Source organism: Bemisia tabaci, chromosome 9 (genome assembly GCF_918797505.1).
Source record: "Bemisia tabaci chromosome 9, PGI_BMITA_v3".
NCBI lineage: Eukaryota > Metazoa > Arthropoda > Insecta > Hemiptera > Aleyrodidae > Bemisia > Bemisia tabaci.
Window position 1 is genome coordinate 4,742,224 of NC_092801.1, and position 26,773 is coordinate 4,768,996.

Below are 26,773 nucleotides of genomic sequence, written 5' to 3' on the forward strand. Positions count from 1 at the left end.
GTTTAAAAAACATTTACAATGATGTGTATGAATATCAAAGTATGGACTATTTTAACACAAATCTGTTCAAGTATATACTCGGGGATGTGTGCGAGTTTTTACGCTGACACAAGGCTTGTGAAATCATTTGACCCAGTTCCCGTATAAACTTAAGCTTGTGTATTTTTTTTTTAACTGTGTGGGAGGGGTAATCACTGTTGTTATGGTACTTTCTGTCTGAGAATTAAGGATGGCTTTGGTCTTAAATCTATCTATTTCGAGTTGTTCACAAACGTTCATTTTTTTGCCCTTTTTGCATTTTCTCATCACCTTTACTTCACATTTTTCAAGAGGATGTTTTGAATCAATTAGATGGTCAGACAGAGATGAGTGGCCGTATTTCTTGTTTTTGGCATGGTTTAGATGTTCTTTGGTCCTTGTTTTAATACTTCTGCCCGTTTGTCCTATATAAAGAGAGCCACATTCACATGTTATTCTGTAGATACCACTCTGTTCTAAGCTGTCTTGGTTCTCATTTATTTTGCCAGTATTTATGAGAAAGCCACCTAGATTTTTGTCGTTGTTGAAGGTCACGTTATATTTACTTTTTACAAGTTGTGTTATAGACTGGGATAATTTTTCTACGTATGGGATTGATATCCATTTTTTATTTCTATCAGGTACTATGTTGTACAGTCTCTGGTCTATGCGTTTTGACTTTTTCTTCATTAGGATTTTCAGGATGTCTTCCTTCTTGTATCCATTATTAATTGCAATTTCTAATATGGTGTTCAGTTCTTTATTGTAATCTTGTTTTGACAGAGGAATGTTGATAAGTCTATTAAGGAAACTGTGGAATCCTGCCATCTTCTGTTGCCAACTATGGTATGAGTTTTCTGGTATTATTGCATCAGTGTAGCAAGGTTTGCGGTATATGCTGAATTTAAGTTTGTTGTTCTTGATTTGAATGGTTAAATCGAGGTAGTTCAACTTCTTGCCACCAAACTCTAGTTTAAACTTGATTTTTGGGTGTAAGTTATTGAGCTCCTTCACAAACTGTTCAGCTTCTCTCTCAGAACCTAACCATATGCCAAAGGAGTCGTCTACCAGTCTGAAATATTTGAAAATTCTGTTTCTCCATTTCTCTAAAGTGACTATTTTATGGTCTATATCATCCATAAATACTTCAGCCATCAGGGGGGAGATGGGCGCTCCCATAGGTAGTCCTTCTTTCAGTTTGAAGGTTGTTTGGTTGTATTCAAAATAGTTATTAGTGGTGGTATACTGGAGGAGTTTACAGAATTCTGATATTTCTTTTCTGGAAAACTTTGAGTGTGTCTCTAGGATGTTTTTAGTTTGTAGCACGGCTGTGCCCCGTCTACATTATTGAATAGGTTCTCTACATCTAAGGATATTAATTTTGCATTGTTAGGCAGGCGTACCTTCTTGAGCTTTTCTGTTAATTCTGTTGAATTTTTTATTGAGTATTCTGCCTTCCATTGGGTGTGTTTCTTAAACAGTGAGATTAAAAATTTTTCTAATTTATAAGTGACTGATCCTTTGGTTTTAAATCACCTGACGATGGGTGAAAACCCGAAACAGCTGTAGTGTACAATCGACAAGTTTTAGGAAAAATCGGTAAGAAAAAGTTTTACAAAAAAATTTCAATATTTAAAGTATGGCCGATAAAGTCAACAAGAGAAGTGATAAAAACTGTGGTGATTTACTTATACGACGCAAAGTTGCGAAACGTAACTTGTGGAAGAACGCTGAGGTCCATGCTCCCGGCAGAAGTATTTGACTTGATATTGCCGAAATTATCGACGAACGCAGGATGCATGTTCGACGGTAAACGGTGCTTCGTTCGCTCGACGGGTACCAGATCTAAATTCGAAGAGGTGAGGTATACAATTTCATCTCGTTTTATTAAAAATATTTCATTCTTTAAGATTTGCAGGTGAGACATGGATAATGGAAAAAAACGGTTATATGAAAATTGTATATTGCAGACGTGAAATTAAAAATGATTGACAATGTTCAAAAATCCTTCTTATAAGGAAAGTAATATAATCCCTTTGTATGCTTTCCAGGCGATTCACACCATTATTGATCATCAAAGATACATCATCAAGAACAGAAGAACTTCCCTCGCCTTCCTTTCGTCCGCCCAGTCGAAGTATTTGACAAGTTTTTTCGAGGACCTTCTAAAAGGGAAAGAATTCTTAACTTCCTCCTGGAATTCTTAACTCTTATTATGTGGAGGATCTCCTCTTGCCGACCCCTGAGCCGATCAGGACGCCACCCTCGTCGTCCCCATCCCTGTCATCCCTCTCACCTACCCCACCTGCTTCTCGTCTAAAGAATGTTCTGCTCCTTCGTCTAGAGGCTGTTCACACTTCCAATTACTTCCCGCTTCTTTTCCAAATTTCACACTTCCAAATCTCTCCGCGCACAGCGCCACGATCGACGTTCGCGCAGAAGCATAACAAGCGCCTCCTGCAGTGGCATTACATCAGGGAGGGGGGCGTAGTTCACATTTGCGAAAAAAGAAAAATTAAAAAATATGAAAAAAAATAAGTAAGAAATAAAAAAAAAAAATAAAACAATACTAAATTCCAGAAATAATTTAGTAGAAGAGATGTTGTCCTTCATTTCTAAACTATAAAAATCAACCTAAAAATCATTAGGAGAGAGGAGGACCGGTCATTTTTGGGAGAAGGACATTCCTTTTCCGGAAGTTGCGTGACGCACATTGAGAGCTTCTTTTCCTCCTTTTCAAAATTCTTAGTTTTGCTGAGTTTTATTTTGTGCACTATTTTTATTTCATTTCGATCAATGTACGCAAAGTTCCACGAGACTTCTTCGTTATTTTTGTTCTCTGCTCTCCAACAACCACGGCTTCACCGAGCAGCCGACTAACCTAACAGAATTCTTAGTTTTTGCTGAATTTTATTTTGTGCACTATTTTTATTTCATTTCGAACAATGTACGCAAAGTTCCACGAGACCTCTTCTTCGTTATTGTTGTTCTCTGCTCTCCCACAACCACGGCTTCGCCGAGCAGCCCACTAACCTAACAGAGGCTATGCCCCGATCCGCCGTAACTCCTCCCGCGTACGGATCCCCCATCGACCTTGTGTCTCCCCCTGTCGTGATCCTCTCCCCGATCGCCTCTCCGTCCGTCACGCTGCGTCCCCAGTCCTTGCAGGGTTCCCCCGGCGGACAATGGTCATCAAGGTCGCCGACGCCAAGCTCCAGACTCCAGTTTGGATGGTGGAGAGTCTTCTGGAGGAGTACCTCGGAAGGGCGCCATCCAAAGGCTTCCCAGATGACATGTCCAAAACATTCAAGTCCAAAAATTGTACGTCCAAAAATGTCGTATGTCCAATTATTCACAAGTCCAATCAACTAATGTACGAAAAAACTAAGTTGTCCGCATACAAAAAAATTTAAATATGGAGGTCCAAAACTATGAAATGTCAAACGAAGGTACCATACAATGTCCAATGCCGAGGAAGCGTAGCGAGTAGCGTTAAACGAAGATGACGCCATGTATTTATTAAAGGCAGAAGTCTTGTTTTTTATCGGCATCATTGTCAAGTGCCTGTTAAGCGATACGTCGGCGAAAGCTCATAAGGTTACGCAAATCCTCGTCGCCATTTTCGAAAAGCAGAAAAGCGTATGAGCATATTGTAATCCCTCGATTTTTTTTTTTTCCTTTTGTTTCCTATCGATTAAATCTAATAAATCGAATATAATAGTCAACCGTCTCGTGCTGTACTTTATGTTTCGTGCTGTATTTCGAGTCTAACTTACACTGTATTTGACTTCTATACTCTATCTCTCTTTCTCTTCTTCTATTCTCTTCTATACTCTATTCTGTGAAATAAAAAATGCTGTTTTTTCTCTCCCCCCCCTTACATAAGGGCCTATGTTAATTTCTGTCTCAAACTAAGACTCAACTGGACCCAACATCCGTGAAACATCCAAAGCGCTGCCGCCCTGGATGCGGTGCGTAAGATGGAAATAGCGGCGTGTCGGTCGCGCGCTATGCGGCGAGGCAACATCAGGAAGACCAGGAAGAGGGCAGACGGCGCGGAAGCCAGCACAGCGGGCGACGTCCAGCGGGCCGATTATTGAAATGGATAGACAAAGCTATAGACAAAGATGACAAAAGCTATATGGAGGGAACCTATTGGTGGAAGCTGGTGGTTACAATGGACAAAGGCAGAAGGAAATAGACTAACTAACGGCAACCCACGAGAAACCCGACAGTTAGTCTATCATTTTCTCCCTTAGTCTATAAGAACCACACATTTCAACCGATAGGATCGCTCCATACCCCCTATGTCTTCTTTGTCTATAGCTTTGTCTATCAATTTCAATAATCAGTCCGCTGAGCCCCGGCAAAAGAGTCACCGGTCGGATCAGCCGCACTCCGGCTCTCGTCACTCAAGGAAAGATCAGCGGCGCTGAGATCCATTGTCTCTTGCATTGTCTCTTGTGTTCCCTTGTATCTTCAGGTATGTTTTGTATTTTTGTATTGAATTAACTAAGCTGTACTAATAGAATCTAGTAGCTTGCATAATCATTTTCGTTCTTTTTTTCTATCTTGCCTTTGTCTCCTCCTTTACTTCTAAAACCCCTTTGTGGTTTCATGGCGGGCGGTATGTTTATAGTTCGGGATGTGAGCCTGAGTAAGGCTACGCTTAATTTTGTCTTCTTCGATCAACTCTGAAACGTCGATTTAAACATTCCTTCTCAAAAAGTCAATTTTCAGAATACTTACGAAGCCTCCATCCTTTCAAAACAGTCACTATCATGGCACACACTGGAAAAGGATATGATTTTCAGTTTTGCTTGCACGAGATGGTTTCAGTTCAATGCTGGAAAAATGTCAGTATTATGAATGTATTATGTTATTGTGTTTGTATTGTGTTTATTGTGTCAGTATTATGTTAGTATGTCAGTGTTCAACAACTCTGACAATGAAGTACGGAAATTTAAAATTTATTGATAGCTTAAATTTTTTCGCTGCCCCTCTCTCGAAATTACCTAAGATGATGTGCATCGATGGTGATGTTGCAAAAGGTTACTTTTCCTCATCTATTTATTTCCCCGGAACATCAGCAGTACGTAGGAAGTTTACCTGAAATAAAATTCTATGCACCCAATAATACTAATTCTGCTGAAAGAGAGGTTTTCATCAAGTGGTATGATGATAAGATAAAGGAAAAGGTTACTTTCTTCATCTCTTTAGTTCTCCAGAAAATCAGCAGTATGTAGGAGGGAGGTTAACCTGCATTAAAATTCTATTCACCCGACGGTATGAATTCTTCTGAAAGAGAGGTTGTCATCATGTGGTATGATGATAGGATAAAAGAAAATGATAAGTTCGACTTTCAAAGGGAAATGGAGTTATAATGCAGACTCGATGTTGAAATTTTAGCTAAGGCATATCTTAAATTAAATTTATTATATTATTTATTATATTATATTTATTGTATTACATTTATTATATTATATTTATTACATTTATTGTATTATATTTATTACATTAATTTATTATATTATCTTAAATTTGGAGAATTATTTCTCGACTAAACCGGAGTAGATCCCTTTTCTTCAATAACTGTTCCTGCAAGTTGTGTGGAAACCTCTCAGAAAAACTTCTAACAAACAGATTCAATAGGAATAATACCACGTAATGGTTATCGATCATTCGACAACCATCATATGATCCCCAAGAACGGTACCTAGCTTACTACTTGCCGCCCAGTATTCTTTGCTGTTACGAAAGAAGTGTCTACACGAGCACCATGCAGTAGAAGAATTTCTAGAATTAAAGGATCTCCCACGAAAATGGCTCCAAACGGCAGTTCTAGGTAATTAGATATATTGGCTCCATTTTCGATCAGACATTTCAGTGTGCGTCGGTTCCCCATTATGACTGCAAAAAAACTGGGGGTCTGTCCATCCCCATCGAGAGAGTCGACTTTAGCACCGTGCTTCAGTAGGTATTCGATCATGTCCTCATCCGCAAATGCAGCCGCTAAATGAAGTAAAGTGCATTCTAAATCGAGAAATGGCGGTTTCCAAAATTGATCTATGAAGGATGCATTCCTCCTTAGGAAGTATTCTACAATTCTTATGTCACTTTTGTGGACGGCTGCAAAAATCAACTCAGTTTCGTTTTCGTGCCCCAAATTTTCCCAACTTACTGAAATATCATGCCGACCAACTATTCTAAACAAAATTCTGTATGCATTTTTGTAAGTTAGCAGCGCGAGTAGGAGAGCCCTCCGATTGAATGGTTCTTAGAAACTTGGCTTAGGCGTGAGGATCATATCAGTTAAGGTTCCGTCTGTTTCGAGGACAGCATGGAGTAAAATACTGTTCTTTTCATTATTGATGAAATACACGGTGTTAACGTCGGCTCCAGATCATAATAAAACTGGAAAGTATCTCACGAATTTTTTTCTTGATATGAAGAAGAACGCCGAAAATTTAATATTCCTATTCCAATTTTACCTTTTACCCATAGAAAATAAAAGCGGCAAATCTGTAATGGCAATGAAGACTTAAACAAAATAAAAATAATAATTTTAAAATAAAACCCAGAAAATAAAAGAAAACCTAAGATATATAAGTACGCCAATTTAATGACTACATAATTGTGTTAGATATTTTCGATTGCATTCGATGGTTTATTATGTAAAAAAGATCATGGCCGCAATTTCGAACGTTTAAGGTTTAGTGGTCATTTAAAATTTTGAACATTTGAAAAGAGCGGCAAATTCAGACAGCCTTAGCTTCTGATCAAATAAAATCGGCGCTTAAGATTTCTTGCGCGCCCTTCCCCCTCTCTACGATCAGTCTCCATCAGTGGCGTGGCGTGAATGATCGACTATCGACATCTCTCCATTTGAAGCTATGGTAAAGAATCGATTATTAAGGTGTTCGTTGCGAACACCCTGTCTATCGATCCTTTTCCATTGGTTTAAATGGCAGATCAATCGATACATCGCAAAGCACGCCACGCCACTGGTCTCTATCTTTTCTCAGCGACACTCGCCGAAACAGAATCATCCTCAACTCTCAAACACGATTTTGGATCGAGCAGCCGATTTATGCGATAAAATTTACGGTCATAGTTTCCGGGTATCTCTCGGTTTAATCAACAACGCAGGAGCACGCCAAACGCGTGCGGAGGAGATGTAGAATCCGTGAGGAAACGCATTTATCTATTCAAGAACTGGAGTGCAACTATTTCCCCGGTGCCGCCGTTGATAAGTGTGTACCGCGGGTTGCGGCATACCGTTCTAGGTAGAACGTCTTAGCTATGTATGGCGGGTCGCGGGAAACCATTCGACGCAGGAACTTCGATCCCACTTGTACCTCGGACCGTTATGAAAGACTACGCCCCGATTCTCAAGGACCCAATAACAGCAGCCAAAAAAGAAAGAGAGAGAGTAAGAAAGAGAGTATACAGGGAAAAGAAAGCAAATGCCGCTGCTGCGGCAGATGCTGATGCAAGCACGGATGCTAATGCTAGCACGGATGCTGCGACTACTAAAATGTGCAAGGTTTGCTACGCAAGTTCCCAAAATCTATCATTTTCGATGTAGGCACCATGTGCTTGAACTAGTAATGAAAAGCGCAATATTTTAATGTAGCATTTAAGGTAGCTTGAAGGTGACTCAAAGACTAAATGCAACTACAACAACCCATACGGATGTTCGAGAAAGGGCTATTAAAATAGCTTTAGAAGTAAGTTAGAAAAGTTACGGAAAGGTTTCCAGTGAATTTTGGTGGATCATTTGAAAATGCGGCGGGTATGTTCAACTTGGGTGCCGCTTTTACTCAGGAAGAGCAAACGGATTTTCGCGGCGAAGTGTGCAATAAGTGGCTAAAGATGACACTGGAAGATCCTGATTTTCGGAAGAACTTTGTCAGAGAGCTGGGTGCGGCATTCCGAATTCCTTCTCCAACAAAAAAGCTCATTCGGAAAACCCTGACTTAGCCAAGGAAGAAAGAAGTGCGAAAATTTTACCCTCCAAAATTCAAATATGATGACTTTTGCAACTTCTGAAAAAATTCTGCGTGTTAATGATGCATCCTCCTCATCCTTCTTTTCTTGGTTTCTTATTTATCTTAAGTTCCCTATGATTTCATGGATAGTTTAGTTACTAGCTATGAACAATAAAGGATAACAAGAGAACAGAGTATCAGCCCAAACATAAGGAAAAACAATCTCCATTATGTCATCAGTATCCCTTTGCTCTGGTGCTAGACAACTAGCTGCCTCTATAGTCAAACCGGTTTCTGACAACTACTTACCATGTGAGGTAGACATAGCAGCCGCCCCTGCTTTGTGTCAAACATATTTTATCATATTGTACGATCAGATGGACAGACCGAGAAGAATTTTTTCGAAGAGTTAACGTACCTTCAAAAGTGCGCAGCACCGGTGCCCGGTATCTCGTTATCAGTAGCTGTAGCGATGCTGGAAACCATAGATTATATATCATGGGACAGAATCAGAAATGAACTCATCGCGGCAGAATCAATCATTGAAAACATATCGATTGATGATTTAGTTACATTGTTCCCTGCTTATGATGGCTTGATCGACCCCCAACACACAGCCTCCTCAGAGTGTATTGGATCGCATTGCGTGTTCGGGCTGAGTTTGTACTTAACCATCATTGGCAAGAATTTGTCAACAGCGAATTATCGTCACTGGATGAAGCGACGACGAGCATCTTTTGCAAACCCTTTGGGCCTCCCGACTGATGATCCCCGACTCACTCAATTCGAGCCCACCATCCAAATCTGCCAACATTTCAACCGAGAAGTCCGGGGCATGTGGCAATGGACCATTAGACACGGTACGAATTCAGCACTCTGATATATGTTCTTAACCAGATTTCACGTAAAACACGATTCGCGCAACAAAAATTACTGAAACCAACTTCTAACGAAGATAGTTTGCATTTTTATTTCACATTGGTTACGAGGAATTTGAACTGCCCGCTCACAAGAAACTCAAGTCTACGTGAGGCAAATCGCGACTACAACGGTTTCAGCAAGCTTCTCAATCGAGCAACGTTCATTTCCATCATGTTTGTTCAAACTATAAGCAATTTGCTACAGCTGAGCCAAGAGCGTCAGATTGAGGTTGCCAGATTTATATATCGCAGAGACTGTCATGATAACGTTTAGCGCGCGATGTGAATCACGTTGAGCATTGAGTTTTCATGAGCGGGTGGTTTGAATTCACGCATCAAGGATCATTAAATATCTTCGGAAGGAGTTGATTTCGGTAATTTTCGTTGTGCGCATCGTGTTCTACGTGAAATTTTAGTTAGAAACATGCATCAGAATGCGAAATTCGTACCTTGTCTAGTGGTCCATTGAGAAGAGAGATCTTCTGTGAGATTTGGACGCAGTCCAAAGGAAGTTCTTTGTTGGCTCGTGGATTGCAAGTGACATTGGTGCTGCTTCGTTTCGCTGAGTTTAGTAACTTCCAGTTCCTGGAAGGATGTCGTTGAACCATTTGCTATGTGGGCGGAACTGAACCGGGACTTGCAATTCGAGCCCACCATCCAAATCTGCCAACATTTCAACCGAGAAGTCCGGGGCTTGTGGCAATTGAGAAGAGAGATCTTCTGTGAGATTTGGACCAGTCCAAAGGAAGTTCTTTGTTGGCTCGTGGATTGCAAGTGACATTGGTGCTGCTTCGTTTCGCAGAGTTTAGTAACTTCCAATTCCCAGGGAACTGGATTGTCGGTCTGAACCCAATTCTGCTCATGTGGGCGGAACTGAACCGGGACTTGCAATTCGAGCCCACCATCCAAATCTGCCAGCATTTCAACCGAGAAGTCCGGGGCTTGTGGCAATTGAGAAGAGAGATCTTCTGTGAGATTTGGACGCAGTCCAAAGGAAGTTCTTTGTTGGCTCGTGGATTGCAAGTGACATTGGTGCTGCTTCGTTTCGCTGAGTTTAGTAACTTCCAGTTCCCTAGGGAACTGGATTGTCGGTCTGAACCCAATTCTGCTCATGTGGGCGGAACTGAACCGGGACTTGCAATTCGAGCCCACCATCCAAATCTGCCAGCATTTCAACCGAGAAGTCCGGGGCTTGTGGCAATTGAGAAGAGAGATCTTCTGCGAGATTTGGACGCAGTCCAAAGGAAGTTCTTTGTTGGCTCGTGGATTGCAAGTGACATTGGTGCTGCTCCGTTTCGCTGAGTTTAGTAACTTCCAGTTCCCATGGAACTGGATTGTCGTTCTGAACCCAGTTCTGCTCATGTGGGCGGAACTGAACCGGGACTTACCATACCTCACGGCGGCCTTCGCCAAATATTACTCGTTGAAAGGAATGGGGCCATGGGCAAAACTCATTCTGCCTCAGGATCAACTTGAGGAGTTCTCTGCTCCAAAATTGAACAACTTGTATCAAGTTGCAAAAGCGATTGGGGCTAAATACGGGGCGCAAAGCATCACTCAGATTGCAAGCGGCCGCTCCGCAAATCGGGGTGCCACTAATCTGTCACTTTCCCTCCTATGTACATACATTTTATCTCTACACTGGTTGCTTTTATTAAAAAAAAAAAAAAAAAAAAAAAAAAAGCACTTTGTTCCCGAGAAAACAACTGTTGATGTTGCGTTTTATTGTGAAGTCTTGATAGAATTAGATGCGAGTCTCCGCAAACGACCGCAACTGAGAGCCACATTGTTGCCTCACCAGGATAACGCAAGACCCCGCACCTTAAATTTCACTGCTAATTTCATGTACCAAAACGGAGTGGAAACAATTCGTCATCCCCCACCTATAGCCTCGATGTAGCCCTTATGATTTTTGTTTCAATTTTGGTATTCAATTTTTCAATCAAATTGAATCGGGTGAATTATCCTCGCAAAGAAATCCGGGATCAAAACGCCGAGGTGGAAAGCTTGCGGAATTCATACAAGTGCATGCTAAAAACCATATAAAATCGTTTATGGTACATAAAGAACATGGACTACAGATTGCAAGGCAAAAAATGTAAGTGTCGGTGTTTTACTAGACTTATCTTCGATTTTTAAAAAAAAAAAAAAAAAAAAAAAAAAACCCTATACAGGATGAGTTCCGAACTTGTTTTACTCGAGTGTCGCATGATTTGGGGCACTTTACATCCCGAATTTCCTTCATCAATTTAAATTTAAGTATTCGAATTTTTTAAGACTTTTTAACACGAGAGACGCGGGACGTGGGGTGGTTTATCGTTGACTTGGTATCCTTTTCCTTTCATTGAAGAATCATAGAACAAAGGGTCCTTGCGAAAGAAAGTTGGTGAAATGCGATCAGTTTTTAAACCGATCACTTGCACCCGTTGGCAAAAAAAATAAAAATTACCAACTTTCTGTGGAAAATTAACTAGTTAAACGTGCCGTGATCAGTTTTTAAGCCGATCTTTTACACCCGTTGGCAAAAAAAAAAAAAAAAAAATCCACCAACTTTCTGTGGAAAATTAACTAGTTAAACGTGCCGTGATCAGTTTTTAAGCCGATCTTTTACACCCGTTGGCAAAAAAAAAAAAAATTCACCAACTTTCTGTGGAAAATTAACTAGTTAAACGTGCCGTGATCAGTTTTTAAACTGATTACTAATACCCGTTGGCAAGAAAAACAAAATCCACCAACTTTCTGTGGAAAATTAACTAGTTAAACGTGCCGTGATCAGTTTTTAAACTGATTACTAATACCCGTTGGCTGTTCCCGCCATTAAGACTTATCAGCTGGAACGGTCTGGGCCACGGTAGAAGGGGTTGCCATGGTTGTGGATGAATAGTTTTGAATTACTTTCGCAGTCGAAGCTGAGAAAAAAGTTGTTGATCGTTACAATCCCTGTTATGACCCTTTTATAAACCTTTTTGATCTTTTGTGAAGAAAAGCTTTATTCCTTCAAAAAAAGTGAGTTCTTTATTGGTATTATTCATTGGCCAAAACAAAAATCCACCGACTTTCTGTGGAAAATTAACTAGTTAAACGTGCCACGAATGGGAGCGAGGAGCCATTCGTTGACTCAGACAGCAGAAACCATACCCTTCGATTAGAATAGTTAAAGAAAGGAACTGCTGACTCAGACAGGATGCCACAGAGCTTATCTACAAACAGATCTGTGAAAAACGACGCTTGATCCGAGCGAATACAACATCAGATACGCGTTTTTCCAGAGCGACGTCATCGGATAGACCCCTTCTACCTAATTACGTCCGATTGTTTGTCTCGACCAAATATTTAGACACCATGCATCCGAGTGTGGTCGCCCGATGGTGTTGACGCGCTTGCAACCTGCGCATATTTAAACTAAAAGGAACTGTGTATAAATTATTCAAAGCGAAAGGAACTACAGGCACGGGATTCGCTTGCCTCATAGTTCCTTTTGATTCGATTAATTTGCGCATAATTCTTTCGGGCGTACATGCATCCACCTGGTCGTGAGCTTCCGGGGAAAAAAAGCTCGCCGCGTTGACGACCGAGGTATTAAAATGGCGTCGCAGCGCCCCGCCGAGCGCAGAGATCAAACGACGCTGTTGAACCGTGGTCGAACCCTTGCATCAGTCCAGAATGAATTTCTTCCGCCTCGGCCCCCTGGGTAATTGTGTTCAATTAATCATCCCTCTTCCCCCTGCACCCCCTCGGCGGCGTTCGCGGTTGTTGTGCTGTCGTGAAGTGGCGTCGCGTGCTCAGCGATAAATCGATTGATCTGCCATTTACATCTACGGAAAAGGATCGATAAACAGCTCGGAAAAAACAACTTGGTGCCGAGCTCTAAACGGAGAAAAAGCTATGTCTTTATAAACCAATTAGTGGATCATATGGAACACCACAAAAAGTCGTTAATTAATAAACGATTAATGGTCTATGAACCATATTAAGTTAGTTAGTTACTATAATTTTTAGACATTCAGCGTCTCAGGCTATTAACGTCTTTACAGATGATTTTGAAAATTGGAGTATAAACGTAAGGTATCTCGTATTATACTAAGATATACATATATACCATGACTAAGGAGTATGTGATGTTATTATAAGTTACCTTAATTACTATTAATGGTGTTCCACATGAACCACTAATAGCTTTTTCTCAGGGTAGGTAACTGATTAGATAAAATGGGCCGCGTTAAACAGAAAGGAACCAAGCCACATCAACTAATGCCAAACTTACTTGTGCAATTTAGTTTCTTTCATGAAGACGGTTGGGCGGATTTTATGTACAAATTTTAGTGAATTATCTGCATAGTGTGATCTGCATCAAAATAAACATTTTATCGAAGGAAATTAGGCAACTCTTGGAGGTTCATACGGCGTTCTTTGTTAGCACGGCAGTGCTGTCGTGTTAACTTAAGTAGCAGTGATGTCGATGAAGCGTTTTCAGCGGCGATTGTACCACGATTTCATCGGTGTCGATTTAATGCAATATTATCGGATGAAAAATTGCGATTTCAACTCATTTAAAGATCGTCAAAAAATTCCAACTTCAGTTCTGAACATCGCAATTTTACCGTTCAAAAATGCCACTTGAGAAAAACATGTATGGTAATTCGAAGATTGCCAAGTACTCCTTGATAATTTTGTATTTCTGAGGATCGTCGAGAATATTTATCCTTGAAATTTTCAGATATTTCAACAAAAACTGCAAATAAAAGATCTAAAAAATTGGAAGGAATACGTGCGTGAGTTTCCTAGAAAATCCGTGGTTCATCAAGGTAAATTTGGGAACGTCCAAAGAAGGCTCATACACGGCGTTCTTCACAATCAGTGGTAAGACAGTGTGTCGATGGAGAGCCTCGTGCGCTACGGGATTACAAATGCATGCGGCTTTTCTTTCCTTTTTTATCTTAGTTCTTAAACCTAATCAGTTTTGATATGCTGGTCTACTCTACTTCTATCTGTCAGTTTTTCTGGTCTGGTGAAGTAATGAAATTTAGAAGCATTAGAATTGAATGATAACACTTGGTAGAGTGTAACTGTCCTATCTCATCAACTTCAGTACGCGCAAAATTGCTTTTAATTATGAAATACAAACGCTTTTCTGTAACTTTCCTCGGATTACACGGCAATAATCGCACAACGATGATCTGTGGGACGCTCCGCTTATTTCTTTTAATTTTTGTTAGCACTTTATCAGATTCTATTCTATGTAATGTAGTTAACTTTCTTTTCCTATATACAATATTCAATCCTACTTCAATTGCCTACTTCCGATTTCATCGCGTAGAATTTTACGAGTAACGCCATGGTGTCAATATACCAAATACACCAAGAAACATTGAAATGAAAATGAAAATTCGAATAATTCACTTGTATATAGAAAAAATTACATAAAATCATGAGAATACATTGCTCAAGTGAAATTCAGACTAAATTACAGGCGGAAAACTCCCACTTTCCTTCTGTGCTGAATAGTCGTACGTTTCTCGAGGCTTGCAGCCAATAGTTCCCGCCACGCCGTTTGAAGCGCCTTCGACATTTAGTTACATCTCACGCATTACATTCAAGCTGGTTTAGTTGTATCATCGATTTACGTTCTATTTTCGTTGATATCTGTTTCTATCCATCTGTATCCGTTTCGTTGATGTCTGACATCAACCGCCGCGGTGTCTGTCACCGCCAGACATTAAAATTCATTTCAGGTATATCCTTTTCACTCTATTTTTCTCGATGTTGGAAAATTCTGAGCTCGGCTACTATTGATAGGTGTAATAATGTGACTCATCGTAGGCCTGGTCTCCTGTTCATGTCATAGAATGGATTACATTTTGCAATAAGAAACCACTATTTCTGACCCATTTTAGAAACAACAAACATGCCATTTGTTTCCCTGTGCAGATATGTGCTTTTATGGGAGAACCAGAGATATTGATTCCTTGTTTCAGAACGTAATCCACATAATCATACAACATTGGTGTACAATCACTGGCCCTACACCGGAAATTTAGAAATGTACATTTCGTTCAAGACGAATTAGACAAATAGAGTAACAGTATGTAACAAGTCAGTTATAAAGGTTACGAAATGAGCTCTTTAAACCTTACTTAAGAATGAATAACCTTGATTCGTGTACATACTTCAGTATGAAACTGAATCTCCCAATAGCAGAGCTTGTATGAAAAACACTGAACCGAAAAGCACTATCACAGAATACCGTTGAACGCGATAACTAATAAAACATCGAAAGACAGTGGCATTCTATGAGCATAATATAAGTATTAATAAAGAAATCCCGTTTACCGGTATCATATGGTAGGGCTTGGTTCTACTGCCCCTTGAGTATTTAAGCCCCGGAACGACTTAGATTTGTTGAATCGTTCATTACACACGGTGAATTTTAGCTTTTGAACCACGATCTATTCATTTCGAGGATGTTACCACTAAAGTAAAGTAAAACTAATTGAGAGAGTCTTAAGGGAACAGCTCTCAATGAAAAGAAATTAAAGTTTACTAACAACGGAAAATTCATGATTGATTATAGTGTATGCGGAGGGCTTTCAGGAATTCCGTCTCCTTCACAATTCTAGAGGGCAAGAGCCCGATCCATTGACGAAAAAAATGTTCTAGGCCCTTTCTCCCACTAAGACCTCACAGGAGAAGAGTTAAAAATCTCGTTGGTGCAAGAACTCCCCTACGAATCAGGGCATCATCCTCTCAGAGAAGAGTCGCCTTCCAAAAAATGTCGACTAAAAAAATAACGTAGCGGAGCCAAGCCACATCAGCTACTGCCAAATTCAACCGGGCACTTTAATTTTTTACAAGAAAACGTTTGTGCGAATTCTTGTGGAAATTTAAAGAAATTTTCCTCGTACTATGCAGAAAATTCACTGAAATTTGCACAAAAATTTACACAACCATTTTCATGTAAAACACTAAATTGCCCGGTTACTTTGGCAATAACTGATGTGGCTTTGTTCCTTTCTCCTTACACATACATAAAGCCGCTTTTATAGCGCCGCCTCGCGCTCTGCGACGCCCAATCGCCATTGCCCCCTATCCTCCCAGAGATCATGAGGCAATTGGCACCTTCTGATCTCCTCCTCCACCCCTTGTCACCAACCTTTCACAAGACGTCACGCCGTCGCCTTCCAGGAGGAACCCAATCGAAGACCTGCTTGGGCAACCGATCATCTGCCATCCTTTGCTAATGTCCATACCAGACCAACTGCTTGGACCTGATGTCGTGCATCCTCCAGTTCAATGCTTTGCTGATCACCACCGATGACCAACTTCTCCGTCTTTACCGCAGTAACTTCCATCCCCCACTTACGGTATATTTCCACTAACTTACGCGTCATGTAATTCGCATCTTCTTCGTCCTGAGCTATTACCACCTGCTCATCAGCAAAGCACAGAGTGTAAAGGGTGCCATCTTCTCGTGGCCTTTCTCCTTAACGCAGTCCATTTATCGTTATCAAAGATTGCCGGTTTCTTTTGCCTACTAAAGCTTGTTGAAGCATAATATTTGTACAGCTGATACAATGCTGATGATAGCAATTGATTGTAATTTAGAGTATAACCTTAGTTCAGTTACTTTTTACTTCAAGCAAGTCTCTTCTATTTGTACTCAAGTCTCTTAACAAAGCTATCATTAATTTCGTGGTAATAACGCTTTATAATTTAACATGGTGACCCCGACGTGATTGCTTAACCCCCCATTCGCATCCCCAAACACAAACAGCCCAAAACATCCCCATTGCTGTCAGCAATGTTCCCATTGTTCCAATTGCAATGTTTTAAGCTGATGGCTATATGGTTTCGGTGCTCGTGGGCTATACTATGACTGTATGCAATTACCTTGGATGATGTTAACGTACACCTTGCGATATTTAGCGAAACTTTACCGTGTCGTTTGTCATTATCAAAGATTGCCCGTTTCTTTTGTCTGTTCAAGCCTTCGTAGTTTCGATGCTCATGATCTTGGGACTCTTCGGGCTGCTGTCGGCGCAAGATCCGGGCCAGGCAGGAGGCCCGGCGGTGTCCGACCATGTGCGATCGGGCGTTGACAGCGCCGGGAAAGCGACCATGGGCACGGTCAACGCGGCCGCCCAGGGAATCAACACCGCTGTCAAAGGCGTCACCGGCAAGAAATAGCAGAGCTCCACCCCTGGCTCACACCAATTAATTACAACCAGTTCATGAGCTTGAGGCTCAAAATGTGTGGCATGATGGTGACTTGTTAAGCATGTCAAGCTGGGAGAGACATGAGTTTCAAATTAAACACGCGTTTTTACTTCAGTCTATCTTCGATGTATTGTGAAATTCTGCATACCGACCTCAGGGTTGCTATTTTTCATGAAAAAGATTTTGAAATTTCACGCGGAATATTTCATGAAATTTCATAAAAATATGACGAATATTTTCCGAATTCACCGGGAAGTGTCACCGGGGAAATGGAGCTCAACGCTCACGATTCAGTTATAACCAGTTCATGAGCTTGAGGCTCAAAATGTGTGATATGATGGTGACTTGTTAAGCGTGTCAAGCTGGGAAAGACATACGTTTCAAATTAAACACGTGTTTTTACTTCAGTCTGTCTTCAATATATTGTGAAATTCTGCATACCTACCTCGGGTTGCTATTTTTCCATGAATAGAATGTTGAAATTTCAGAAAAATATGACAAATATTTTACGAAATTAAATGCAAAATTAAATGAAAGGCGCCTGGTTTTTGCTCTTCGATATTTCTCAGGGCGTGTTACATACCCAGTCTCTGAAAATATGTTTCATATTTTTCACCGCTCAGTGAATTTTATGAAATTTATCACGGAAATTTTCAATATTTCAGATTCTCACCCGTGCAACCCTGAACTATGTACCGTCCCCAACTTCAAACTAGATTTTAAAGTGTAAAACCCTGATTGGATCGGAGGTGTTCAAAGGGGAACGAGTCAAAAAAATAGAAAATTGACTTTCTTGCACAATGCTAATCTATTTTAAGAGGGGTGATACACCGACTGGCAAAATATCATTCTCTACACCGAAAAAACAAAGGCCTGGGAGTGTCGCAAAAGTTGCTTTACTTTCTAATGTCTTCGACAAGCTCTCCTTTGAAAATAGGACTTGTTCTATTATGGAAACTAACAATTTCGAAGTAGAAGATGCTCGTCTTTCAGATTCAAGATGATACCTGAAATCATGAGATATTTTGAATGGACAGGTGACACGGAAATTTGAAAAGAAAGCACCTCATTGTGGTGCACGGTGTTACGGTGTTATGCTGAATGAAACTGCACTGCTGAGCTGAAGGATCGACTACCTATCCGTTGTATGGCAGCATTTCTCAAAATCTATGGGTATTCGGCCAAAAAATGTTACAGACTTACACACCTCCAGCAGGCTGATTGATGAAATTGATGGACAAAGTTATGGACAAAGAAGACAAAAGGGGTATGAAGTCCTGTTGGTGGAAAAGGGTGGTTGCGATGGACAAAGGAGGTAGGTGACTACTTATAACTGACGGTGACCCACGAGAGACCCTGAAGTTAGGCGATCATTTTCTCCCTTAGTCTGTAGGAACCAACCATTTCAACCAATAGAATCGTTTCATGCTCCCTATGTCTTCTTTGTCTATAGCTTAGTCTATCAATTTCAACAATCAACCCGCTGCAATTGCAAAGAGCCCCCTATGAAACTCATGGTGGTCCTAAACGCGAGCGCATATCGACGGTGAAACTACCAAACCACGTATCTCGGTTTGCGACGTCTCAGACTTCCTGTCATACTTTATTTTTTAAATGAAAAACTACTTAACGTCCAGTCTTGAAAATTTCTGCGATTTTTCCTCCTCGTGCGGAGAAAATTCTGTGAAAATTTCAAGGAATGATATTGATTTGGTCTACCTCAAAAAATAAAATGAGAGCGTAGATTTTTAAACACCGCAAACGAGATACGTGGTTTGGTAGTTTCACCGTCGATATCCGAAGTTTTCCAACTCGACAGGCGCAATCAGTGAACTCCACCCAGGTCAAATTGTACCTATCTGCTAATTTTACCAGTTCAAATCAATGATATTTCAGCGATGCAGAAGAAACCTTTAAAAAATCCCGAGTTTCTCAAGTACGGCATTCCATTTCTTAATCTTCAGATGATAATTTCCAATATTAGGAGTAGGAATAGTGCAAGTGGCCCTTTAAGCCTCAGCCGCTAAGTGCTGAAGCCCGGTCAAATTGAGTGGAGACCGGCTTAAAAAACGCGCCACGCGAGCTGTAAGGGGTCGGTACATACGAGCCGTAGATGTAGGTTTGTAAATACATTTAAAAAAAGTCAAACTTTAAATTGAAAAAAAAGGAATAAAATTAGGGAACAACAGAGTCGAGACGTGATCGGGTCTAGTTTTTGTAAATTAATCTCTCGAATCTAAGTGACAACTCACTGGCAGCACAGAACGGACCATTGCGCGTTCACGCCTAGCGCCATCGCGCCTTCAATTTTGTAGATTCAACGTGGACATCCATCATGTACGAATAGCTGTATCTCTGCGCCGTCATCAACGCGCCTCCTTTTACTTTGACACATGGCAAGCATGGAGCAGGCAACGAAGTCAGTTCTCAGAAGATTTCCGTTTAGAAACTTTCTTTCCAACTGGCGATCAATCGTCGCAAATCTCCCTCCTGACTGTCGAATCTCAAGCAGTTGAGATCTCCAGAATAAGACGAACTTTCTACGGAAAACGAGTCACAACTTATTTCACCTCTACTCAAGTTAAGGAAAGAAGGAGTGCACAAAAGCCATTTCATCGTGCATGCATCAATCACCAGTTGGCCGGTTGCTAGACATCTGGTTCGATTCAAGATTAATTAATTCATGAATCGAATGTCTTCCGATGCGATTAATCAGTTCTCAAAACTTCGATTAGACGTTTAATCTATTGCTTACTACCGATTTGGTGGAAAATAGAAACTTGCTATTTTAACCGACAATATATAGAAAATAAATAATAACTGTGCCAAAATTTCTTAAAATATCATAAAAAATGTTCGATACACGTAATTTTTACTTCAACTGGGAGCCAGAGATACCAATTGGAATCTCATGTAACATTCATTTCCAACAATTTTTCAGGGGCTGTCTATGCAACCAGCAATATTTATCCAAGAATTCGTTTTGGAACATAAACATTTGAATTACGATATGTTTTCTCAAACTGTAGATTTTACTGTTGGGTACCGTGAAAGTTCATGAAACATTATATTCAGTTTTATACGATGTTGAACATCTGCTGAAAACCCTTACAGGCATTATTCTTTAGTTGTTTATCTTCTTCATGGGATGTTGGAGTTTTTTAGCCAACGTGCGTAAAAAGTTCAGCTTAAAGCTGAAATCTCATTAGAGAAGAAAAAAGTTGGTGTTAATCGGAAAATTGTGCTTGTGTGTGAGAGTTTCCCCTATGAGATTTCAGCTTTAAGCTGAACTTTTTACGCACGTTGGCTAAAAACTAAAAAATTTAACCAATTTTGAGAAATTGATCAATCTCTTGCATCAGAGAAACCTGATCCGCTGCGCACAGCTCCCTACTGTCACAGAGGGAACAGCCTGGTGGCTGCTAGCCGTAGTGAAGTCGACCGATCCGTCAACGATAGCGGTCAACGAAACCGAATGTCCGAATCCTCGCAACATTCAAGGAATGGACTCCAGCTGACTGTATCATAGCTGCAATCGTACAGCGGCAGAACACTGGTGTTGAAGACATCGTATCTGGCTCACTGAAATGGGCAACCGATGATATCTTCGGCGTTCCTATCATCAGAAACGCTTTTAATGTTAGATCGTAAAACATTGTAAATAATATTAAGCATCTGACACATGTAATAATCTAGACCACTTCTTCAACTGTTCGTATTTTTTTTTAAATTTAATAAACATCCCGTCTTACGACACGTGCGTTCACCGCAATCGGTTTTATATCTTATTCATCTTATTTTGCTACATCTGACAGAGGGGCGCGTCTTTGATGCGTCAAGGGGGCGTATCTGACGATGGCAAATTGGCCTTTTGGCCAGTCTGACTCAGCTATTTGTACTAAAACGAAAATAAATTGGAATTGAATTGAAAGCAGATCCATTTAGTGACGAGGCGTGAATGATCGTCTACGGATTTTTCCCCATTTGAAGCTTTGGCAAAAAATCGATTATGAAGGTGCTCCTTCACTGGAAAAAAAACACATTGGATCTAGAGTCCAGACTCTTAGAAACATCGACAAGAAAAAATACTATTGATTCAATCGGATTTAAGCTTAATTCAAGAACCAAACCTCTTAATTTGAGCGGATTTCCTGTTAATTTAAGCTTAAATCTGATTGAATCAAGAATTCTTTTTCTTGTCAATGTTTTCAAGAGTCTGGACTCTAAATCCAATGTGTTTCTTTTTTCCAGTGTTGCAAACGCCGCCTATAGATCCTTTCCCATAGGTTCAAATAGCAAATCAATCTGTACATCACAGAGCATGCCACGCCGCTGTTTAGAACCGATCCACCAGTGGCGTGGCGTGAATGATGGATTATCGATATTTCCCCATTCGAAGCTGTGGTAAAGAATCGATTATTAGGGTGTTCGTTGAGAACGCCCTGTATATCGATCCTTTTTCATAGGTTTGAATGACAGATCAATCGATAAATCGCAAAGCACGCCACGCCACTGCGATCCACCGTACCACCTGCGTGTAACATAAATATGTAGATGAAAATTCGATGAGCTTTCGATGCCGGCCGAGATCGCTCATTTCCGCGTTGAGCTGAGCTTTCTGACTGCTGCCTGCGGAATTCAAACCGTGAATCTCGGTTACCGCGTGTTTGCTCAGCTGCGCTAACGCGGCCACGAATCGTCGAATCAGACGTCATGTCGGAGTATTCGCTCCGGTTTCTGACGATGACTCGACGAGCTGCGATTCGCAGGGCAAAAAGGAGGGCCGACATGTAGGGAGCATTGCTTAATGGTTTGTCCGAGAAGGCAAAAAGACATATCCAAATTAGTTGAGGATTGCATCCGACACTGGAAAAAAAAACACATTGGATCTAGAGTCCAGACTCTTGAAAACATTGACAGGAAAAAGGACTCTTGATTCAATCAGAGTTAAGCTTAAATCAAAAGGAAATCCGCTCAAATAAAGAGGCCTGCGGCCTGATTATTGAAATTGATAGACAAAGCTATAGACAAAGAAGACATAGGGAGTATGGAGCGATCCTATTGGTTGAAACGGGTGGTTCCTATAGACAAAGGGAGAAAATGATAGACTAACTGTCGGGTCTCTCGTGGGTTGCCGTTAGTTAGTCGATTACCTACCTCCTTTGTCCATTGCAACCACCCGCTTCCACCATTAGGATCTCTCCATATCTCTTTTGTCTCCTTCGTCTATGGCTTTGTCTATCAATTTCAATAATCGGCCCGCTGGTTCTTGAATTAAGCTTAAATCTGATTGAATCAAGAGTATTTTTTCTTGTCGATGATTTTAAGAGTCTGGAAACTAGATCCAATGTGTTTTTTTTTCCAGTGTTGCGTGGTTGTCTTTAAGGGTATGGATTCGGTCGACATGAATCGATCGAAACATGAAAACACGAATTGATCGACGTGAATCGATAAACAAATCATTACAAAACCGGTTTCGATTCGATCGACGCATCGATCGAAAAATGAATACGAAAATTATTCGACGTGAATCGATCGCTGGTAAATTTAAACACACCCCTGTCGATTCGATCGACATGAATCGATCGAAGAGCCAAAACGTGAACCGATCGCCGTGATTCGATCGACAAACATGTGAGTCGGTCGCATTTTGTCGATCGATTCTATTCCCTCCGTTGTCTAAGTCCTTTCCAGTGTAGGAAAAGTCAACACAATCAATCACAACAAAGCAACCTTTTTGTGATGATTTTGGTACAGTTTGCGGTGAATTCAGCGCAAAAAACACATTAGATCTAGATCCAATGAGTTTTTTTTTTTTCCAGTGGACGACAATCGTTAAATCACTTGCAGGAAGATTTCCACAACATCATTCTAAATTTTGGACTAGTGCCATAGTAAATTAATTATGGGACAGCGAAAAATTTCCGATTCAGATTTTAACCTGCATTGAGGGCGGAAATTTTCTCAAGAAAGATCTTATAACGCTTGCTCCTGAGCAGTGGCTCAGTGAAACGACCATCATGCTTGTTGCTAACCTCACGCCATTTCAAGCCGATTGAAATGGCATGGACCTGGTTGGAGCAGTGCGACAAAAATCGTAACTCGACCCAGAAACTGACCGACGTTAAAACTCTCTTATTAGAAACAGTCGAGCAATTCACCCAGTTTTTATTCAATAGTTTATTTGAAAATGAAAAATTAATTACGAGTGTTATTAGTTTCCAATCGCCACCACTGCGTAACAGCAGTCAGAAGTGGGATCTTGTTATTACCTCTCACTGGTAAGTCTGGATTCTTACAAGCGAAAGAACTCATGGCAAAACAAGGTTGGCCTAGTTTTCTGGCTATTTTATTGCTTATGAATTATGGCCGCGGTAGTTCGGCATTACTCCTCGGCGGATTCAATATTTTCTACGATTTTTGGAGCAATGCCATATTGAAGCATCGTTGGGTGAGGCAGCGGATCGATTCTCTGCGGGTATTTGTTGTCCAGTGTCAGCAGATACGCTAGAAATCTGCTCAAGATGCATTCTGTCTAGAAGGATTCAGCAAGTTCAATCATTCCATTACCTTTACCATCAGCTTTACCATTATCTTTGCCTTTAGGCACCTTAAACCTTAAAGGTTTATACGCATTGTACAAGCTTTACCTTAAGGTGAATCGAAATGATCAGGGGACGAGGCCTCACTACATCGTCGGTGTGTGCGAGAAATATTAACTGTCCTGATATACGTGTAATATTGTGTGTATTGACTTGAGTATTGGTACTTAAACTTAACGTAATTTTTAAGTTATATGATATGTAAGCACGTGTTGATGAAGACGAAAACAACGATAATCCTCACGAGGAGCCGATAACAGGATATTAATGCACATGCAAATCGGGAGATTGATATACGAGCTTGCACTCGAAGGAACTGTTTTTCGTACCAAATAAAACGGAGTCCGTATACTGATTACACGTAAGAAGCAAGAAGTTGCAAAAGTTCCAGACAAGAAAGAAAGAAGAAAGAAAGAAAGAAAGAAGCAGAAGTTAGCTAAATTTATAGTGATTTTATTTTTGGGAGCCCCGGATAGGTTCGGCCTATTCATGAAGTACACTTCGTGGTCATCATAAAAGACTCAATTAAAATGATTCAGGGGAGTTAATTGTTCTGGTTTGGATGGCACCCGTTAGGCGCGCCCATTGAGTAGCGTGTCGAAGCGCGATTTAGTTTTAGTATTCTTTTCTATCTCGTGAGTGAGAAATCGAATTTTTCGTAACCAGTGCTGAATATAAACGTAAATATCTTAGTTAAAAGTTGATTTCAGTAACTTTTGGTGCGTAAGTCGTATTTTACGTGAGATTTTGCAGTAAAAACACAAATCACACGTAATAAAAGTTTAAGGGGTTATCCCATAAACTCGTGGTACTACCCCAATTGGTTGGATGATATGGACTATGTACCACTGAATAAGGTACGAAGTTGAGCTTTCTGATACATGTCCCCCGACCAAAATTTTACGTGGAACACGATTTGCGCGACGAAAATTGCTGAAATTAATTCCCAACTAAGATATTTGATGTTTCATGACGCGTGAATTCAAACATCCTGCTCATGAAAACAAAATAGCCTACGTGAGTCAAATCGCACACTAAATTAACTTTACAATGAAAATCCCTGCTATATGAAAATCCGGCGACCTCAATCTAGACGCTGTAGCTCAGCTACACCAAATTTTTCAAACTTTGAACGATAGAGGTAGGGAAAGGAACGATTCTCGGTGCATTTTGACTCACGTGGAGAATTGTGTTTGCACCACGCCAGGGTGTTTACTAAAACAGGCTGGTCAAAAATACGTGCTTTTACAGTGCTTTTTCAGTACATTCTCGACAAATCCAGTACCTCCTCCAACAGAAAAATGCCATACTTTTTCAGTACCTCTATTTGACGAAATAAGAAAAATTTCAAAAATTTGAAATTGCGTCGAAAAACTGAAAAAAATTCCGGACCTTTCAGCGGAATTTCCGCACTTTATCAGTACTTCTAGACCGCCCTTAAAAAATCAGTATTATTTCCGGACTTTTAGTCACCCTGCTCGCCTAGAGGTCCATTCCGGTTTCTAATGGCATGCCTCATTATACAGATGAATCTTTCGTTGATTCGGGAGAATCCGCGGAGTAAATTAAAAAAAAATGCTGTACCTTTTTTGGGTGACCCTCCGACAGACTCCGGGTCGGTATAAGACGTCATCCTCTACATACTGAGTCACCTAGCTGGTGATCCTGACGTGGAGATTCATGATGAGTTCTGCGCATTCTGAGACTTCACTCCCTGAAACTTCCGGCCGAGACTCGTTGAAATACACGGAACGAAGAGACTCGTTGCAATACACGGAACGAAGAAACCGCACTCAGGGAAATGTGAATTGAATAGCATGGTCGTAGACTGAGCCTTTGGTCAGAACTAAGGACGAAATACAGAAGTCATATTTCTAGTCAGTGAGCTGATTTTCTAGGGCGAAATACAGGATTCATATTCCTGGTCAGGTCGAGACTCGTTGAAATACACGGAACTAAGAGACTCGTTGCAATACACGGAACGAAGAAACCGCACTCAGGGAAATGTGAATTGGATAGCATGGTCGTAGACTTAGCCAATGGTCAGAACTAAGGACGAAATACAGAAGTCATATTTCTAGTCAGTGAGCTGATTTTCTAGGGCGAAATACAGGATTCATATTCCTGGTCAGTGAGCTGCTTTACGGAGAAGACACAAAGGACGAAATACAGGAGTCATATTTCTGGTCAGTAAGCTGATTTTCTAGGGCGAAATACAGGATTCGTATTCCTGTTCAGTGGGCTGCTTTACGGAGAAGACACAGAAATAAGAGCGTTGTAGGTATTTAACGGCTCACCGTAGCGCTTTGGGTTTTTTGATTTCGTACAAATTTAGAAAAATATGACCCAAAGATTCGGTTAACATCGGAAGTGGAACACGAAATGACTCGAGTATTTCGGTTGATTCTCGGCTATCCCGTTCTTCCCATTGTTCTACGTACCAAATAAAACGGATTCTGTACTGAAATCAACCTAAACATTAGGTTCGACTAGGTTCCACTTCCCATATTGACCGAAAGTAACCCAAAAATTGAAATATTTATCTCGGTACGTGCCTAGCTTGCTGACCTACCCAATTAAAAAATCGAGAAAGTAAGATAAATTCACATCATACTGAAAATCTAACTCCGTTTCGAGCACTCAACTAGCTAATTGGCACGATCGAACCGGTTTACGGAGGAGACAACAGCGAGGACGTACAGCTTCTAACCATGCCCAATCAGGGTGCGAGATAAATTCACAACATACGGAAACAGATTCGAGCACTTGACTAATTGACACGATAGCACCGCATTGCTATTGCTTTACGGAGGCGACACAACGGTGAGATCGTAGAACTAGTATGCCCGGTCTACGACTCATTCAACTTGCCAAGTCGGAAATTGAAATAAATTGACATCACACGGAAAGCGAACGAGCCGCATTTCTATTGCTTTACGAAGGAGACAAAACGTTAAGGACGTCGAACTTTCAACCATGCCTCGTCCACTAACCCACTTAATCGCAAGTTGAGAGTAGAACAAATTCA

General features: G+C 40.7%; 1 protein-coding gene across 1 annotated transcript in view; it reads right to left on the reverse strand.

The window, feature by feature from the left end:
- The window catches only part of Mctp (multiple C2 domain and transmembrane region protein), a 338,130-nt gene extending 311,840 nt beyond the window's left edge, over positions 1-26,290 (reverse strand). Inside the window, exon 1 of the mRNA XM_072304484.1 lies at positions 25,330-26,290. Within this exon, the coding sequence (XP_072160585.1) occupies positions 25,330-25,378 (49 nt within the window). The 5' untranslated portion in view covers positions 25,379-26,290. The remainder of the gene's footprint in view (positions 1-25,329) is intronic.
- Between the last annotated feature and the right edge of the window lie 483 nt (positions 26,291-26,773).